The sequence below is a fragment of the Homarus americanus genome, unplaced genomic scaffold, assembly GCF_018991925.1.
Source record: "Homarus americanus isolate GMGI-L3 unplaced genomic scaffold, GMGI_Hamer_2.0 scaffold19117, whole genome shotgun sequence".
Lineage (NCBI taxonomy): Eukaryota > Metazoa > Arthropoda > Malacostraca > Decapoda > Nephropidae > Homarus > Homarus americanus.
The window spans coordinates 314741-334791 of NW_024754704.1; the positions used below are offsets into that span (position 1 = coordinate 314741).

At 40.9% G+C, this 20051-nt stretch overlaps 2 protein-coding genes across 5 annotated transcripts in view; both read right to left on the reverse strand.

Annotated features, from left to right (window-relative positions):
* LOC121856048 (serine/threonine-protein kinase/endoribonuclease IRE1-like) overlaps nt 1–3574 on the reverse strand; it is a 79432-nt gene extending 75858 nt beyond the window's left edge. For 2 of the 4 annotated variants that reach the window (XM_042351324.1, XM_042351323.1), the window contains exons 1-2: nt 3244–3573; nt 830–950 (exon numbers count right to left, since the gene is read on the reverse strand). In XM_042351324.1, coding sequence (XP_042207258.1) covers nt 830–950; nt 3244–3360 — 238 coding nt within the window. In that variant the 5' untranslated portion in view covers nt 3361–3573. Of the gene's footprint in view, nt 1–829; nt 951–3243 lie in introns of all 4 variants that reach the window. The other 2 variants (XM_042351322.1, XM_042351325.1) reach the window with 2 other exon arrangements.
* Nucleotides 3575–9595: 6021 nt separating this feature from the next.
* On the reverse strand, nt 9596–16419 carry LOC121856008 (zinc finger protein 227-like). The gene is made up of 2 exons (XM_042351246.1): nt 16214–16419; nt 9596–12914 (listed from the first exon to the last, which is right to left on the reverse strand). Exon 2 carries the CDS (start codon nt 12899–12901, stop codon nt 11660–11662), a length of 1242 nt encoding a protein of 413 aa, XP_042207180.1. The 5' UTR covers nt 12902–12914; nt 16214–16419; the 3' UTR covers nt 9596–11659.
* Nucleotides 16420–20051: the final 3632 nt, after the last annotated feature.

Consider the following 20051-nt stretch of genomic DNA (forward strand, 5'->3'; position numbering starts at 1 on the left):
CCTCCACAAAGGAGAGGAAGTCCCTTCCCACATTACCCACTCCTCCCCCCAGCACCAAAGAGAGACGGGAACACCTGTCTTTCGCCCAGCACCAGGAGAGGTGCATACAACGAAGATCTCTGAGACTGGGGCATTCCACCAAGAGGTGTTAAACAATCAATGGGAGTCATCATATTGGGGAGGGGGGCGCCCTCTCCATTAAAAACCCATGAGTCAACCTCATGTGGCCAATGTGGAGGCTGGCCAAAGCAGTTTTTCGGCAGCGTGACAGTCCCTGATATCCCCAAGCACTCAATGCAGGGTGGATGTCGTGGAGCTTGTTTATTCCGACAGCATCCCATCTGCATTTTCAACTTGAGCGGATGGCAGCTATTATTACTAGCTACATATTTGAGGCAGGTAGAGGGGTAACGACTTGCCATTGGGCGAGAAGTAGCTGCTTTTGCCACAGCAACAGCACGCTCTTTCCCCTTTTCCCCTACAAGGGCCAGAACCCAGCAAAAATTGACTTTCTGGCCCATACAAAGGATGAGAAACAGCCACTGTAAAATATCTAAAACTAAGGGACGTGGCAATGAGACATTAGCTAAGGCCTGGAGAGAATCATTTTGAGATTGGCGAACGAATGACTTCGGTTGCATTTGGATTGTTGGACTAAATTAGAATTTTTACCAAAGAGAACCAAAGGGAGACAAAGTTCAGGTACCTGGAAGGTTTGGATATTTGGAGTTTGGATAAAAGGAATTGCAATGTACAATTGACTATGTGTATAAAAAAAAGATTTAAGAATGTAAAAACTCAAAATAGGGCCCAGACAATAGTACTATACCATCTCTGAGTGTCCACTTGAGTACTCCTGAGGATTTAGTAATGGCATGAAGAGCACCATCCAGTGTTGACACCAAAAGAGTTCCATCATCAATCTCCGCTAAAAGCTGAGTGGACACAATCTGTAAAAGGAAAAGAACAAATTGCAACACTGTCATCATCACCACTGTGTTATGGCCATTTTCATGGCTTGCATAGGTTGGCTGTGATTACCTATGGACAGCACACCAAGCTATGTGGTCTCTTGCAGCATCTCACCCAGCTGCCATAAGAAATTTTTTTGAAAATTTACAAAAATAGAAGCAAAATTATTTCTAATTACACTGTACAGGTGGTTCTCTACTTACGAATGAGTTACGCTCTTGAGGCTTGTTTGTAAGTCCAACTTTACTCTTGTAGATACCAAACATATTGTAAAAAATGAAAAGGTAATGCATGTTTAGTACAGCTATAGGTACAATACAGCCTTAAAACTTGGCTCATTCTTCTCCTCTTAAGTAATGTTTGTTCTCTCTGGAATTTTCTTCAAAATAATCCAGTTTCACCCACATTAACACCTACCCTGGAAGGTAACACCCCCCAATGATGATGTTTGTATCTCTAAAAGTTTATAAGTTGAATGTTCGTAAATAGAGGAGCACCTGTAGCCCCATTTTCTTCACGCTGAGAAAAAAAACTTAAGGTTTATATCCAGCCCTTTACTCGGTGTTAGAGGTTAAACTAAAATCAAAAAGAAATTCAAAATAAAGTACTGTATCCATATATAGGTTGAATCACTCCAATCCAGCACCTAAGGGACACGACCAGAGCCAGACCAGAGAATTTTCCGAACCACAGGTAGTCAATATATTACGTTACCAAAATTATACAAGTCATTTACACACTCCGTACGCAGCCCACCTCAATGCTCACCATTGCAACACAGCCTAACTAGATATTGACTTTGCCTTCCCCCTAGGAATGGGGTTCCTTCACTCTGCTCCTCCCTCCCCTGTTCGGCATGATAACTCTCACACACGAAGAAATATTTATTCCCAACTGTGGGGTTGCTATTAGATCCTCCCGTGTTTCTAATTTTTCTAACAACAATTCAATATGATCTTGACTCATTTTGTATGTCAACAAAAAGCTTTAAACTGGATTAGGACATGCCACCAAATTTTCATATAAGCTCTGCAAACTCCGTATGCAAAATATGTTACCAAGAAAACCAGTTTTACGATTAGACTTCAGTAGCTCTTGACCATCATGGAGTTTTAATGATCTGATATATGTTTCTGCTTTTCTCAGAAACTCTATGATTTCATCAGCATTCTGTACTATAAAAGAGACAACTTTTGTTTAAATTATATTTTCTCTCTCTCTATCTACAATCATAAATCACCTGTACTAGGCAAGGCATGAAGAATGAGAGAAATTGTGGGGTAAAACAGTGGAAAACTAATCATAAAACACTAAAATGATGTCTCTACATGCTTTGTATGTGAAGAACTTAATTATTTGCCATAAATGCCATATACACGAACTGTCTTGTAATTGGGTACGAGGTGACATGTTCCAATGGGTACGATTTGCTTGAGTACGGGTTGTCCAACACCCCAAAATGGGCAAACCCCCTTGGCCAGCCATGTCTGTGTGCACATTGTGACTGGAACTATTTTGCTGCCATTTCCAAGTTCTATAAGAACAACGACAAGGATTTAGACTTAATTCATGAGCACTGTTTTGCCCAGGTCTACTCCTACGTGCTCAATTCATAATAAAGCCCTTATTTATCAAAATATTGACTTTTAAAAGCAATTATTTTGGAATGCAACCTAGTGCACCAACTCCCTCTTATCCCTGCCTCTGAAGATGAACACGATCCTCAACCTCAGCCCCGACCTTCATCAGAGTAAACGGTAAGTAGAACAAATGGTTAATTCTTTATTAGGTTAGGTTAGGTTATGGAGGTCACAACTCGGAAAAGTGATTTTCGACAGAAATGGATGTTAGAATCAAATGAATCACACTTATAACCTTAAGAAAAAAACAATTTAAGCTTCAATGGGAGTTGGGTGTTGATCAGGAAATTTACCACCTAACCTAACCTAACCTAGCATAACTTAACACCTGTTGTGGGCGAACTAACTGTTACTGAGTCGGGGGGAGAAGAGGCTGTAAGTCCTCCATATTATCAACTTAATCATTACATATGGTACAATATATAATTTAGGTTTTCTTGTGATATGGAACAACTTTTTTATTGTGAAAAAGTCTATAATTGTTAGTTTAGGTGGGCAAGATTGGTAGAGAATTATCAAATTAATCATTACATACAATAGGTCACGTTCCACCTTTGGCAGCGACAGAATGTCTGCAACAGTTGAAGCATCAGAATAAATTAAACTACGATATTTGGTATAGAAAACTCACCTCTTCTTTAATATGAGCACTCCTTTGCTTTAGCCCATACATGGAAGGAAGAGACTCAAGTAGAATTAATGCGAAAAATGTAATCCAAAATACGCTTTTGTTAGTTCCAGACATCATGGCAGAGGTATTCCTACTCCAAGAGATAAATTATATTACATAATTATTAGCCATTCATAGTTTTGTATGTAATAATGCGACATAAACACTTCAGTGTCAAATCCCCTATTTTACACAATCAGATAATGCCACATATCACTTGGTCCAGTAGCACTTGTTGTTGTAATACGTCACACCAAGGAACATCTAGTGAGGAAGCCCCACACCGCCACCTCTTACTCTTATAACACCAAGGAACATCTAGTGAGGAAGCCCCACACCGCCACCTCTTACTCTTATAACACCAAGGAACATCTAGTGAGGAAGCCCCACACCGCCACCTCTTACTCTTATAACACCAAGGAACATCTAGTGAGGAAGCCCCACACCGCCACCTCTTACTCTTATAACACCAAGGAACATCTAGTGAGGAAGCCCCACACCGCCACCTCTTACTCTTATAACACCAAGGAACATCTAGTGAGGAAGCCCCACACCGCCACCTCTTACTCTTATAACACCAAGGAACATCTAGTGAGGAAGCCCCACACCGCCACCTCTTACTCTTATACCGATTTATCTAAAGACAATCCAAGGGTGAACTTTAGAATTCTTAGTTTGCAATGGAAAATGGGTACCTGAGTCTTACACAACTTACATCTTGACAACCTTCTTCAAATAATGATTACACTCAAAAGTAGTAATAGCATACAATATTTTTAAAGCAGGTAATGCTAGATATAACTAATATTTGTAATGGTAGTAGGTAGTGGGCAGCTACCAAACAGGGAGGTACTACCACTTGGGAAGATATTGGAAGCATAATGTGTTGTCTAATGGTAGACCCTGCTGCCATATGTGACCAAGTCCCAGGTTGATGATCTGACTTTCTGCCTCATTTACACACAATTGAAGGGTCTCAATTGTTTCTCTTACTATTTTTATCTTTTTTTTTCGTTTTTGTATTTCTTTATGGTTCTTTATCATTATTATTATTATTATTATTACTATTATTATTTTATTTTAAAATTTGTTTTATTTTATTATAAATTTCATATACTGTACTATGAATAATTATTGTTATTAATATTTGTATTATTATTATTATTATTATTACATTTTCACCCCCTAGGCCCTGATGTGTGTCAGTGACCTGTGCCTGGGTGGGCTTGTAGTGGATTGTAGTGGACGTCTCCCCTACAACTGCGCAGCTGCATGCCACCTGCTACGTCTTCCCTAGCAACCAAACGAGCGGCCCAGGGGCGTCACCAGATGCCACAGTATCCTAGCAACAGAGCCAAAAGACCGGCTACTTCCCGGGTTTTTCGACCATGACTCACGGCTGCCGTGTATATAAGCTCTGTCTCTCCATTGAGATTCATTCTGCACTCGGTTCCTGAACACGCAACACCTCCTCCAAGCAAGCTCCACGCTGTCCAGCATTCATTCAACCTGGAGGCCAGCAACAGGCAACATCTTCTCTAACGAAGCTCCTGCACATCTACCTCCTTCAACACGCTACTCACCGAACGTCTTCTACTGAGCAGCTCCTCACCACACGGCATCTCCAGCACCAGACTGTCTACCATATAACTTATATTATATAAGAAAACCACCACCTTAGAGTTTCCATCCATCCTGAGTGCTAGACAACATTATATCACGAAACCCTACAGGATCCTCTCCCCTACAACTACAACTGCTGTTTGTCGCTGATTAGCCGACCCCTTTTCGAATTCCCCAGCCAACACCTCGTGCTCTAAGGTCGGCAACCAGAGCCGCCTAACAAAGCGGAGGTCAACTATCAAGCCACGCCTACCCCCGCTATATAAGACCTCACCCCGCCATGACCTGCCCCTTCTTCTACCTACAGCTACGCAGCAAGCAACACCTCCTCTGCGCATGCTCCCGAACCAGCTCTCTCTACTCCACGCTTGTAACCACACTGCCACTTCCCAGCACCAAGCTGCATTGTACATCCAATACAATATGTATACAGAGAGAGCATTGTGAGTTTCCTTTCTCCAACTCATCCTGAGTGTGTACCAGCATCTCGAAACCCCACAGGCAAATCCCCGTAAAAAAAAAAAATATATATATAGGTGAACTATAGGAGTCACCTGTGGTTGGATTTCATGGATTTGGTTTAAGAAATGAAAGATAGGAGAGGTTGATCCAATTTTATAGCATACTACAGCATGGGCACATTTAACTCAAAATTAGATTTAATTTAATTATGAAATAAAAAAAGTAAATAAACTCTTACCATGATCATTATTCACACCTACTGTATACTGCTACTCTCGGTATATTCATTCTCATCTGTAGTAAACATAAAAAAAATTGCATAAGTAACAAAGAATCACTAACATTCTCAAACTAGCAACAGATATAGAATAATGAAACAGAAAATGTGAATACAACCTCTTATATTACAAAATTATTTGTGAAATCATCAATCTATTAATGAAAAAGAAACTTGACAGTGTGTGTATTATTTATTATACTGTAGTGGATTCCTCCCCTACAAACGCTTGTCGCTGAGTAGCCGACCCTGCGAATTCCCCAGTGTATGCCTCATGGTCTAGGTCAACCAGCGCCGCCTTACATGATGGAGGTCAACTCTTAATCCACGCCTACCTCCGCTATATAAGACCTGACCTCGTGGTGACCTACCTCTCTCTTTTTTCTTCCTACAGCCAGTCTTCAAGTAACACCACCTCCTCCGCTCCTGCCTGGCGGCCCTCGCTCCCGCCGGCGAGCATGGCGACCCACAAGCTGTTCCTCCTCTGAGCGTCCCCACCAACGAGCTCTCTCTACATCACGCTTGTAACCATGCTGCCTTCCCAGCACCAAGCTGTATTGTACATCCAATACAACATGTATACAGAGAGCACATTGTGAGTTTCCTTTCTCCATTCCATCCTGAGTGTGAACCAAACAATCTCATCCCCACAAATGGTGACTCCCGGAGATTCGCACTCACACAGGATGGAGGAGAAACTGATCACGCTGCCAGTCTACAAGCAACATGGAAGACTGGCTTATCCACACAGAAGCAGCTCTCATCGGCTCTAAAACTACTGTCTACACCGCAGGTTAGACACCCTAGAGCAGCACTGCTTCTCTTTGCAGACACCAGCTCCTCTTCCTGCCCCAAACACCATGTCCTACCGACCCCAGCACACCCGTCCTGCCTCAGACGCCACCCCCGGCCCAACAGTAACCCCTGCCGCCCCTGATGCGGTCTCTGTTCCTGAGTGCGGACCCACACACCCCTCTTTTCTCCTTCAGGTACTCCCTGCTAATGTCCTGCACCCTGCTGCTGTCGTGGACCCAGCTGCTGTCACGAGCCCTCATCCGCTTCTGCTGATGCAGCCCCTGCTCCTGACCCAGGCCCACACACCCCAGCAGGCGCATCTGACAACTCTGTACCTGCCGTGTGGGAAGCACAACATTCATCGCCTCCACACACCCTTTTTCTCCCTCTCTTCTCCCACAGATAGTGTATATATAGACAGTTGTATCCAGCGACCGGCTCATCCACGCCATCGCCGTTGTCTCACATGAGGCATGCACCGCCCGTTCTGCCTAACATGTGCTAAGCAACCCTGCAGATAACAAGTCTCCTACACCGCCTGGAGGGAAGGGGGGAGTATTGTAGTGGATTTCTCCCCTAAAAACGCTGTTTGTTGCTGAGTAGCTGACCCCACCAATTCCTCAGTGTATGCCTCGTGGTCTAGGTCAACCAGTGCCGCCATACATCACGGAGCAGGGGTCAACTACTAAGCCAAGCCTACCCCCCGCTATTTAAGACCTGACCTCGTGGTGACCTGTCTCTTTCTACCTACACCAACCAGCCAGCAACACCTCCTCCGCCTGCCTGGCGGTCCTCTCTCCCGCTGGCGAGCATGGCGACGCACAAGCTGTCCTTCTCTGAGCGTCCTCACCAACCAGCTCTCTCTACATCACGCTTGTAACCAAGCTGCCTTCCCAGCACCAAGCTACATTGTACATCCAATACAACATGTATATAGAGAGCACATTGTGAGTTTCCTTTCTCCATTCCATCCTGAGTGTGAACCAAACAATCTCATCCCCACAGGTCCGTCCCTCATCAGAAAATTCAAATACTTTCTTTAATGCAGTATTGTATCGAGGCGTTTTTGTACAGTAAGAAGTAATTACTATTGATCTTGGAATATCTCCTAATATCAAGTGCCTGAAAATGCCCAGGATATTGGTCAAATTAGAAAAACAAATCGGTGGGGGGGGGGGTGCTTACAGCGCCCCTCTCTCCAACAGGGCCGGATTCAGGAGTGGGCAAAGTGGGCAGCTGACCAGGGGCCTCCACATATTACAATATTTTATTTATTTGTTTATTCATTTGGATTATATTTATTTTCATTCTTTAAAACTCATGTTTATCTATTCCATGCATTCTTGGACAGAACCATTATTTGAGTAGAAGTTTATCTGATTAATAATGCAAAGAATCATCTCTCTGTAATGACTAATAATATATTCTTTTCTGTGGTCTCTTGAAAATTTTTGACATGTGCGGAAGTAGCTATATCAAGGCTGGTCGACTTGAAACCACATGAATGACTCCAGTCATGTCTCACTTTTGTGTGTGTGTGTGTGTTGGGAATTTGTACACTAGCAATAAATATACAGTTAATTAAAAATTTCTCAATATTCTAATTTCCTCAATATAACTGCATATGGCTTCAAAATTCTCCAAAGAAGTGTTCAAATTTCAAAATTTTCCCGGGGGGTGCTGTAAGCCCCCCGGAACTCCCAGATGTTTAGGCTCGCTTCACTCGCCACCCCACCCTCTTGGGTAGTTATAATGAGGGGGACCTCCATAAAGAGGCTGCCCATGGGCCTCCACAGGCCTAAATCCAGCACTGCCCCCCCAAGTCCCAGAGCTGGATGAGCTCACTTTGCTCGCCATGTTCCCCCCTCAAAATTTCTTGGATCCCCGTTTTGATAATCATGGATCCGCTCATTCTGTCACCCTGTCTGGTCCCCCAGGATATACTTTTTTTTTTTACTTTTATCCTCTTCGCCACTGATCGGCTCGTTAGCCGCTTGGGCGATCGGTCACGTCTCTGATAACTTTTCCTTTTCATTTATCTTCTTCACCAAAAGATCGGCTCACTAGCCGCCCGGGCGATCGGTCACGTCTCTGATTACTTTTCCTTTTCATTTATCCTCTTCACCAAAAGATCAGCTCGCTAGCCGCCCGGGCAATCGGTCACGTCTCTGTCATGCACTGTTGGCAAATACTGGGCATGCCCCGGCTCCTGAATATACCTGAACCCGCTCCAGTGTTGGTTAAGTCTTGTCTTGAAAGAGCTCACACTCGGTGTCGTCACAACACTCTCTGGTAGATTGTTCCAAGAGTTTACAACCCTCACTCCGAAAAAGTTTGCCCTCACAATTTTCTGGACTTGCGGCTTCTTCAATTTTGAGCTGTGACCCCTTGTGGGGCGAGCGTCCACCAGCTCCAAGTAAGGACACTCGACTGCGTAGTGCCCCCTGAGATGCTTATACACCTCAACTAGGTCACCCCTTGCCCGTCTGTAATATAAGCTAGGCAAGTTCAGGCGCTCCAATCTCTCAGGGTAGCTGAGGTGCCGAAGTGCAGGCACCAGTCTGGTGGCCCTCCTTTGAAAATTTTCAATCAACTGACAGTCCCTAGCATATCTCGGGGACCAGACGGGGTGACAGTACTCCATATGGGGAAGCACTTCACTCTTGAAGTTCATTACGAGGGAAGGACCGTCTAGATATCTGAACGACCATCTTATAAGACCCAATAATTTATTTGCCTTGTTTACCTTCTTCTCGCAATGGCTCGAGAACTTCATATGCTTTCTCAAGGTTGAAAAAAATGCAGACGATATGTTGGTGATGAGCAAAAGCCTCCGACCTCAAGACAAACAAGAGCATCTGTTGTTGAATGCATCTTCCTGAAGCCAGACTAATATGGTGAAAGAAGGGCATTCTTTAATGGATCTACTGTAGAGTTAATAAATTCATGCCTCTGTTATTGCCCCATTACTGGTGTTACCACTGGTGACGTTGAGCTGTATGCTTAGTTATGTGGAGAAAATGGACCAGTTTTTCGATCATGAAGGTGAATACAATCTTTCTATGTCAAAGGATATAGAGAAATTTATATGTTATGGAGGTTATCCATATACCTTGTCAGAAGACATACAGTATGCTCAAGAAATAAATCAAATAGTAATCAATTTAAAGCTTTATTCAAGTCTTTTATATAAAGAATTCATAATGGAGTGTAATTCACTGATGTTCACGTTGATATGCTTTCATAGTAAACAATTGTCAGAGTCATACGTCAGGAAGGGATAACCTATTTCTGTGCAAACATGCAATACAGTACACATACCCTTACATTGAGCATGGAGAGCAGGATGTTCTCTTACACAACTATATGTCACAACTTAAGTTTTCAAAGGTTTCAAAAATCCTCTGGAGTGTAACACAGATTGAATGAAACGAATATTTGGGTATGACAGTCATAACACACACTTAAAAGTGTAAATCCAATCAAAGTCACTATCCATTGGTTTAGCCATATTCAATAATTGCTTCAAAATACCCCTTGACAAAATTATCAAGAACAAAGGAGGGATCCTACACAAGCCAGTGGGGTCACTGGCCTCCTTCCCTCGGAATAGTCACTTCTAGTGGATGACCATTAGGTAAATAAGGTAATTTCACACAAAATGTCCCTTGAATTAACTCCAAAATTTCACCTCCCAAAAATGGGAAGTATATAAACTTTTCCTAAACGGCAAAGCTTATATGCAGTACTTTTACATCTTGTAACTCATGAATACACTTTTTCACAGTAACCAACCAAACTGATACAAACATCTGTTTCATTGAAGCAGAGTAGGAGTGGTTATTACAATTCATTTCTTTAATTTATAATGCTGAAGACAGTTTCTGATGGGCATGGGAATTGCTATGATTCTTGGCTGGTTGCAATAAAAAATTCTCTTGAGCTACATACAAAAACAATTCTTCCACTCTGCCTACCTGTAACCTAAAAAAAAGGTGCTGACATCACAGCTTTACAGCAAGAACTGATGAGCTCAAGCGAGAATACTTTTATGGTTGTGATGGGTCAAAACACAAGAGTGCTGTTGAGACTTCAACACCTAATTTAAGGTCTCATTGGTCTTGAACTAACCACTAAATCAATGATTTATTATTGATTTCAGTGACATAGATGGCTGCTTGCAGCATAAAGCAGTGTCCACATGGAGTACCGTACTGTATGTGTCTTGCCATTAAGTAATCAAACTCCCTGGAAATACAGTACAGTAGTGGGTTTTGCCAAGAGGGACTTAGTAATATTAGCAATGGGTGGTGGCTACAGCTAGTCACTTGTAAGGAACCATAAACCATAAAAAGAGGAGATTCAAAATACAAAGTAAATAGCCAGGAGCAAAATTAGTCAATGCAAGTGTTTCTTACACTCTCCAACTATAATATAACATATTTTTAAGGCATTTTTGCTAACATAAAGTGCATATACAGTATACACATTACACCTTAGAGAGATAAACAAGAATTCTGGATTGTATTTATCATTCTGTTGAAAGAAATTTTTTCAATTGGCAACCAACAGAAAAAGTGTCAATGTTTTATCTCAAAATAATCATAAAATACCGGTGCAAAATAGCGCCTGTTCTGGTACTACATAATTAAAAAACAAAGAAACAACAACAATGGATGTGCAGGAATAAAGATATTGAATATTGATCTGTTCTGCCTTTGTAACTCTTAAGTAAATACTTTATGTTCCCAGGGGTTTTTATACCATTTCTTGGTTGCTATATATGTCATTAAGTTCCTACATCCATTTTTACTTCATGTTGTGCTGTGTTCACTCCACTACTGGAGAGGTTCTAACCTCCATCACAATGTGTCTGATCCATTTCTAGATATTGGTGTATTGACAGGAATATATAGGTGCCATGGAAATAGATCAACAAAAGTATTAAAAGACAATGAAAGGAAATTAGTTATGGGTATAGATACAGGAAGATGGTACACAGGTAGGTTACATATGGGGGTTACTGCTGACACACATTAAAGTATATCTAAATAATAATTTGCAAAATATTTTGTAACATAATATCACTCTAAAGCTATATTTAATAAAATAAAGTTTAACTACAATACTATAATACTACAGAAAAGAGAGCTATAATAAATAAATAAATAAATAAATTAATTAATAAATAAATAAGATGCCAGAAATTTTAAAAGTAAATTAATTACTTTCTGTTGGTCCTGTCTGCATAATAAACTTTTCTTGAAATGGAACAAAAATTGGGTTTTTGGTATGTTTCCACATGTGATAACTCCAAGCCATGTTATTTGCACAACCTTCACCACATATGTTACACTTAAAGGGTTTGGGCTCCTCTGGAGCTTTGCACTTGTGGTTTTCAAGAAAGTGGAGGGAAGAATATTTCTTTTTACAGACACCACATTCATAGTGCTTTGACTTACCATGGGTTGTATAGTGTCTCTGGAGGTCACATTTCTGGAAGAAGCTTCGGCTGCAAATTTCACATCTGTGAGGCTTGTATCCACTATGTGCTACTCTATGTCGTCGCAGGGCACTGATGTGGGATAGACCTGCCCCACATATATCACATTTGTAAGGTTTAGCAGCTTCATGACTTTCTGCATGTTCAAAAAGCTCCTCTTTATAAGTAAACTCTCTGTCACACACTGCACATTTGTATGGTTTGTCTGCCATAGAACAAGACATAACATTTGGCACTATATGCCCTCCATCCATCTGGTCACTCATGAGGTAAGCACTGTTATCTTTCATATGATTGTCCATGTGTTCATCAAAGGAAGCTTTGGTAAAGAAAGTCCGGCCGCACACGTGGCATCTCATCTCCATGAAGCGTTCATGGCGTCTTTTACGTCTCAGTGCACCACTTTGATCATCATGAGACTCTATATGTGCATCTATGTCTAGGTTTTGGTTAACATGCAATGGTTGAATTTGATGAGTGGCATGAGGAGTACCCAACATCCCTATAGAAAATGAATGATGATGAGGATGTGAAAGAGGTAGGCTGTGTGGGCCAACTACAGTTGTCTGATGATTTGGTGGAGGTGGGGGAGCAACAGGGGGAGCATGAGGTAGTGGTGAAGACAATGGAGATGATGATTTGGGACGCCCTGTTAAGTTTAATGGAGAACATCTTGCCCCACTAATGGTTAAATTAGAAGGCTCTGTCTGTGGTGAGTATGAATATTGAAAGCTCTGTTCCATGTGAGATGAAACTTCTAAATCTTCAGGATTGAGAGGAGTATTACCAACTCGAATATCCAGCTGTGGCTCAAAAGCACATGGACTCAAAGATAATGATTCCAAGTTGAACTGCCTCCAGTGAGTGTTGATGTGTGTCATGACGGTTACAGCATCAGGAGGGAGATCCAGGCCACAAAAGCGACATCTTTCACCTACAGGAGCTCCATAGCCAGCCATCGCCAATTCCAATCTTGAAAAATAATGCAAGATAAGGATTTGTTTTTCAAGTCTGAAATAATTATATGATACTATTCTATATATATATATATATATATATATATATATATATATATATATATATATATATATATATATATATATATATATATATATACACACACACACACACACACACACATATACAGGTTGTACCTCTCTAGTCCGGCAACCTCGGGACCTGACCGGTGCCGAACCATGGAAATTTCCGGACCATGGAAATTCACCCTTTTCCTGGATATATAGTGACTTGTGCTTACGCTTGGAAGCACTACCACCACTTTCACTGCTTCGTGGTCTCTTTGAAAACATATTGAAGGGTTAAATGTTGTACAGTAGGTTCTCAAATTTTGCAAGTTTATAATTCAACGTTTTTTATTTGGACAAAAAAAAAAACATAACGCAATTTAAAATTTTGACGGCGGAAACTCGAATTTCGACGGGTTTGAGCGGCCCAACGTTCAGACATGCATAATCGTGTAAACAGCGTCATTTCTCTTTACAAAAGACTCATTATTGTTTATTACTGTATGTTTTTTTGATTGAATTAATGTTTATGTGTGCAAAATGAACAATACAATTCATCAATAATACCTTAGAATATTAAAACACACGAGGAGACGAGAGAGCATTGTTTTTGTTGTTTACAAAACCAGTGATTGACTGGTTCTACATATAAAACTGAAGAAAATAAGACCCTGGTTGTAGCTATAGGGAAATTAATGTAAAAAAATTAATATGGTTGTTTGAAGTAGTGTTATTTAATGTTAATAACTGGAACAATAAAAGTAGCTAACCAATATTGGTAAAGAATAAAAGTGAGACTACACGTATGTAGGTGCGCACATGCGAAAACATATTGCCATTACTCTACACAAGAATATGAAAGCAACACTTATTTACTGTTCATATATATTTTAATTAATGTTTCTGAAATTAAAAAAAAATTCTACCCACCAGTGGTGGTAAAGTTGAAAACATAAGGACAGCCAATGTTGTTGTGTGTGTTTTTACTTGGATGACGAAGTTGCCAAGTCATTGCCCAATTCCAACCTAAGTTACGCAATATTTCGGTAACTGTTCATTTCCGACAGAAATGCCATCGAAGAAAGGTGTCTTAGAATAGCCTGAACTATGTGAAAAACATGTTTTGGTATTATTGCATAGGTCGACCCAACTCTATTCCTTAACGAAAAACACGATTTTCGTATAGTTCAGACGAATTAAAAAATTTTCTTCTTTAGCACATTCGTTGGAAACTAATGGTTACCCAAATTTTGCATGATATAGGTTGGAAATTCTTCTGAAAAAAAAATGCAAATTTGTTGTTGTGTCACAGAGGTCACTCTAGTGCATTCGTACATGTATTTCCCCTCTCACCTTGGCTCTACCCAATGCGAAGAAGGTGTTTTTTCTCCTTTCACGTAGCAGCAGGTTGTCACATGATTGAAGGAGCCAATCATCATTCTTTTCTTATTTATTTCTTTAAATTGAGTACTGTACTTGGTGGGCAATTTGAAATTACAAATCAGTTAAAAAATGGCCTTGCAGTGCACTGGCTGTGTTGACAATTATATGTTTTCTTTTGCACGTTTTTATAATAAGAATGATTTGCGGTGCAGTATTTCTGTGACCAAGGGGTGTTACCTGCAAGTGTCAAGTGCCCGAAATGTGATAATGAGTGTGCTTTTCAGAATAAGCACCAGTGGCATTGCAGACATACTAATGTCATCAGCGGCAGGCGTCAGCACATCCTGCCATCTCTCACGAAGACTTCGACAGCGAGCCTGAGGTTGGTGAACCTGAAGCTTGCCCATCTGAATAAGGTAAGAATTTGGTTGGGCTGGGTTCTCCACCCCCCCGGTTAGGTTAGGTTTTTTCATGTTTTTTTTATGTTTTGAATGATTTTGATGTCCATTTCCATCGGAAATAATTTTTTTCTGAAAAATTTCCAATCTAAATTAAGCAGTTCTTCAGTAACCATTCGTTTCTGACAGAAATACCATAGAAGAAAAGTGTCTTGGAATAGTCAGAACTATACAAAAAATGTGTTTTTAATTAAGGAATTGAATTGGGCCCACTTATGCAATTTACCGTTATTTTTAATTAAGCAGTGGATATTTTTCAGTGACTGGCTACTTTACCATGAGTGTGCTCTGATTAGCTAATCGTCCATTACCGTCGAATAACGCGAGAGCTATAATTGACGGTGACTCTAGTGGCATTTGGCATAAATTTTGCCGAGTCAATCATTGTGTAGCTGAAAACAAACCTAACAATATTTCTGTTGTTCATTTTTAACTTATCATTATAAAAGAGGCAACATTTACTCAAACCTAATAAAACCTAACCTAACCAACCAAAGAAACCTACCTAACCTTACCTAACTTCCTAGCCGGGGGCAGACCCCCATCATATTAAGCAGAAAGTACTTTGCCAATCAGGGCACACTCACAGTAAAACAGCATTAGTATGAACTTAGCCGGTCACTTCTGACTTGCCTTTTATCCTCTTCACCACACATCTGCTCGTTAGCCGCTTGGGCGATCGGTCACGTCTCTGTCACGCACTGTTGGCAGGTACTGGGCATGCACCGGCTCCTGAATGTACCTGAACCCGCTCCAGTGTTGGTCAAGTCTGGTCTTGAAAGAGCTCACACTCGGTGCCGTCACAACACACTCTGGTAGATTGCTCCAAGAAATCACAACTCTCACTCCGAAAAGTTACCCCTCACAGTTTTCTGGACTTGCAGCTTAGGTTAGGTTAGATTTTGTTGGTTGGTTGGTACTTTATTTATGTGATTTGCTCTGAGAAAAAAAATCCAACTTTTCCGTTAAGATTGTTGGGGGCGGGGGGGAGGGTTATCTATATATTTATATAAAAAAATAGTGATTTCCAGCGGGAATGAATATCAAACTCGTTTTAAACTCATCAAATACCATAGGAAAAACATATTTCTAATATCAAAAGAAAGACCGGTGCTAGCTGTAAACAAATCATGGCGACACATGTGACTGAGGAAATCTAATAATATTGAAAAATTAATATCTCCGTTATCCTTAATTTCCGGCGAAAATATCATAGAAGAAATATGTCTTACAATTGTCTAAACATTACGAAATACATATAAAAAACAGCGAGAGAGAAAGACCGGTGTATTAATACAAATTGTCCACTTCTAAATATTAAACTAAGGTCAGTTATGCATCAAACGTAAATATTAACCAAATTTATGCCATGTCAGCATCTCATAAAACACACAGGGCCACTTACTATTTATTTGGTCTTGGTACTGAACGATGTTTGACTACAGGAATTACTGTACACATATGCAGTTTTTACCAGTCGATGCCATCACAGTAACTTAAAATAAGCTCTTGTCCCTTTACAATTGTCAGCTTGAAGTCCAACAAGTGGTCAGGATTGTTAAGTAGTGGCCCTCTTCAGCCCGTAACTACCTGCTGGTGCCGCTGTCTTCTGTAAACAACTGCAACATTGTTTACATTCACAGGATGACGTCACAACGCGCTTTTCTCAAATTTTCTGACAATTTTATATATTAGACTGCAATAACAAATTATAAGTTAAATATTATGTCCTTTTAATTAATCTTTATTTCTAATTTACCATTTCACCACTATCAGCTTACTTGCCGTTTTGGTGGTTCCTTATTGCCGGTGTAACAGGTACTGTACTGGGAGGAACCTATGATGGTTGGTTGTGTTACACCGGATAACATCCCTCCTACGTCTGTCACGAGCCAAGACTTCAACCCAGGACATAATACTGAGAAAGATTTTTTGTTAATGCTGTTTGCCACTAATCAGCTCATTAGCAGTTTGGGTGGTCGGTCACGTCTGTTACGCACTGTTGACAAGTACAGTACTGCCCACTGTACTGGGCATGGACGATGGACTGGATTCAGGTTGCATCTGTAACTGCGCCAGTATTTTTATTTTTCACCACTTATCAGCTTGGTCAAGTATGGTCTTGAATGAGCTCACACTAAGTGCCGTCACAACGAAAATCGAGCAAGTTTGAAAAGATCCAAACTAAGTAGCTGATAGCATAGAGGAGGCAGCTAGCTATGCTAAGGCTGTAACGCAGGGGCACAAAAGGTGGCGGAGAGTAATGTAGTTTAATCTAGTTTAACAAATTTATTGGCAGAGCTTGTAGTACAGTTTGCCTATTCTGAGTAATTCAGTCAGGTCTTGACTGAGGGTGGTATCACTTCTCACTGTCACGCAGGACAGAGGTTCACACACAAAGAAATACATCATATTCATTAACAACTATAAATGTATAGAGGTCAGATTCATATGGGTAATGTCACTGTTCACTGCCATGCAGGACAGAGGTTCGTACACAAAGAGTTGCATCATATTCATTGACAGTACATATACATATATGTAAACACACACACATATACATACATATACGTATATACATACATATACATGTACATATACATGCACACACGCACACATACATACATATACGTCGGTCAGATTCATGTGGGTAATGTCACTTTCCACTGCCATACAGGACAGAGGTTCGTACACAAGAATGCATCATATTCATTGACACTATATATAGGTCAGATTCATGTGGGTAATGCCACTGTTCACTGCCACGCAGGACAGAGGTTCGTACACAAAGAAGGAAATACATCACATTCACCAGCAGCATATATAGGTCAGTGGATCACATACATTGGAGTCATATTCTAATTGAAGACTAATCAGTGTGGGCTAGCAAATTTGGGATAAACAGCAAGAATGTCCTCAAGCACACCTGATTCAATGAAGTAATTACATAGTTCAAGATACAATAAGTCAGGTGGCCTGAAGTCTTTGACAGTGTCACATTCAATAATATAGTGTTCAAGTGTATGCTTTAAAGGTTTATCACAAAGTTTACATGTTGAGTGTTCCGGTATGGGTACAGCGTTACTAACCTGCCAGATGTGTCTGTATCCTAGCCTAATTCTGGCCACGACTACATCACATTGTCTGGTTCTGTCCTTATGCTGGCCATACCGGTACCTCTTGTTACAAAATTTGTCATATTTACTAATGCTACAACTGTCAGGTCTCTCTGCATTTCTCACTTCTTCTAGATCAGAGTTCATGATTCTGACTTGAATGTTTTTAATTACAGCATTGGACAGGCCAAGGTCACGGTCAACATTTTCTTTCTTACATGCCTCATTGGCCAGTCTATCAGCACGGTCATGATATCTAATTCCAACATGGGACGGAATCCACACAAATTCGATACAAGGGTTGTTCTCATTGGCAGTTATCACATTCCTTTTAATATCACATGCAACTTTAGACACAGAGCCTGACGGGCTGTTCAATGATTTCAAAGCACTTTGAGAGTCACAGAATATCACCCCACCTCCATTTTCTTAGGGTAGTCTGTGGCTAAGTAGATTCCAGTTAGTTCAGTTTGTGTTGTGCTGGCCCAGTTGTTCAGCCTTTGTTTGTTTGACACTATCATCTCTTTTTCTTTATATTTATATGTAGGATCCGAATAAGTCCTGCAGCAGCCAGGGACTTTGCAGAAGAGTGTTAAAAAGATAACAGCTACTAGGCCTGTTGATATGGGAGAGGAGGAACATCGGGAATGATTCGAGGTTCCCAGTGAATGGAAAGTGGCTTATGTGAGCGGCCGACTAATTACCCAAATGTACCCAAATGTAGCTAAATGTAGCGGGGCCTTCTCGGATGGGTCCCACTGGTCGGGAAGGTTGTGGACCCCAGGGCCGACCTGATCATCATCAAGCTACTGGGGCCTCAACTGACGCCACTACTGTTGCTGGAGGATCGGCTTTTTTCACGCCTACCTTATTTAAGTCCCTCTATTCATTTTTGTTCATTTGCCATTCATATTTCAATAGAATTTGCTTTAAAACATTAACCACTTTAGTAAATAAATTTGAACCAGCACAGAAACTGTGAATAAAAAATGGAAAAGTCAAAGAACATATGGCATTGTAGTGGATTTCTCCCCTACAAACGCTATTTGTCGCTGCGTAGCCGACCCCACAAATTCCAGTGTATGCCTCGTGGTCTAGGTCAACCAGCGCCGCCATACATCACGGAGCGGGGGTCAACTACTAAGCCACGCCTACCCCCTGCTATTTAAGACCTGACCTCGTGGTGACCTGTCTCTTTCTACCTCCACCAACCAGCCAGCAACACCTCCTCTTCCTCCGCCTGCCTGGCGGTCCTCTCTCCCGCTGGCGAGCATGGCGACCCACAAGCTGGTCCTCCTCTGAGCACCCTCACCAACCAGCTCTCTCTACATCACGCTTGTAACCATGCTGCCCTCCCAGCACCAAGCTACATTGTATATCCAATACAACATGTATATGGAGAGCACATTGTGAGTTTCCTTTCTCCAACCCATCCCGAGTGTGAACCCCAAACAAACCCATACCTCCACAGCATCACGAAAATTGTGACCAAGTCCCAGGTTGCTGATCCGACTTTCGGCCTCATTTACACACAATTTCAGGGTCTCAATTATTTCTCTTACTATTGACAACACAACATACATACAGGTATATTGTTTCTCACTCTTGATTTTTTTTTTTTTTGCATTTCTTTATGGTTCTTTATTATTATTATTATTATTACTATCATTATCATCATTATTACATTATCGCCCCCCCAGGCCTCGATGTGGGTCAGTGACCTGTGCCCGGGTGGGCTAATCCACATAAAAAAAAAAAATAATAAATTTTAGGGGTCCGGGATCGACGGTTAATCCGAAAGTCGGTTAATCGAGGTTTTACTGTAGTTGGATTTTTATTTTTTTTTTAAATGTTAGGTAGAGACTGCATTGGTATTGAAGTTGAATAAAACTAAAATTATTTTAAAGTTTTATATTTTTTATAAGAAATTTTGTTGTTGAAACACCTGGTTCAGATATTTTATGCTCTGTCCTAATCGATGCTAAAACTCATTGGTACAAAGTTTATTGATAACTATAAGACACAATGTTAATTTTATAAAACTCATGTCCCACTGAAGAACAGTGCAACCAAATACTTTCAACAAACCCATGGGCAGTGTACAGCAGGTAACATTTCTTTTTATAA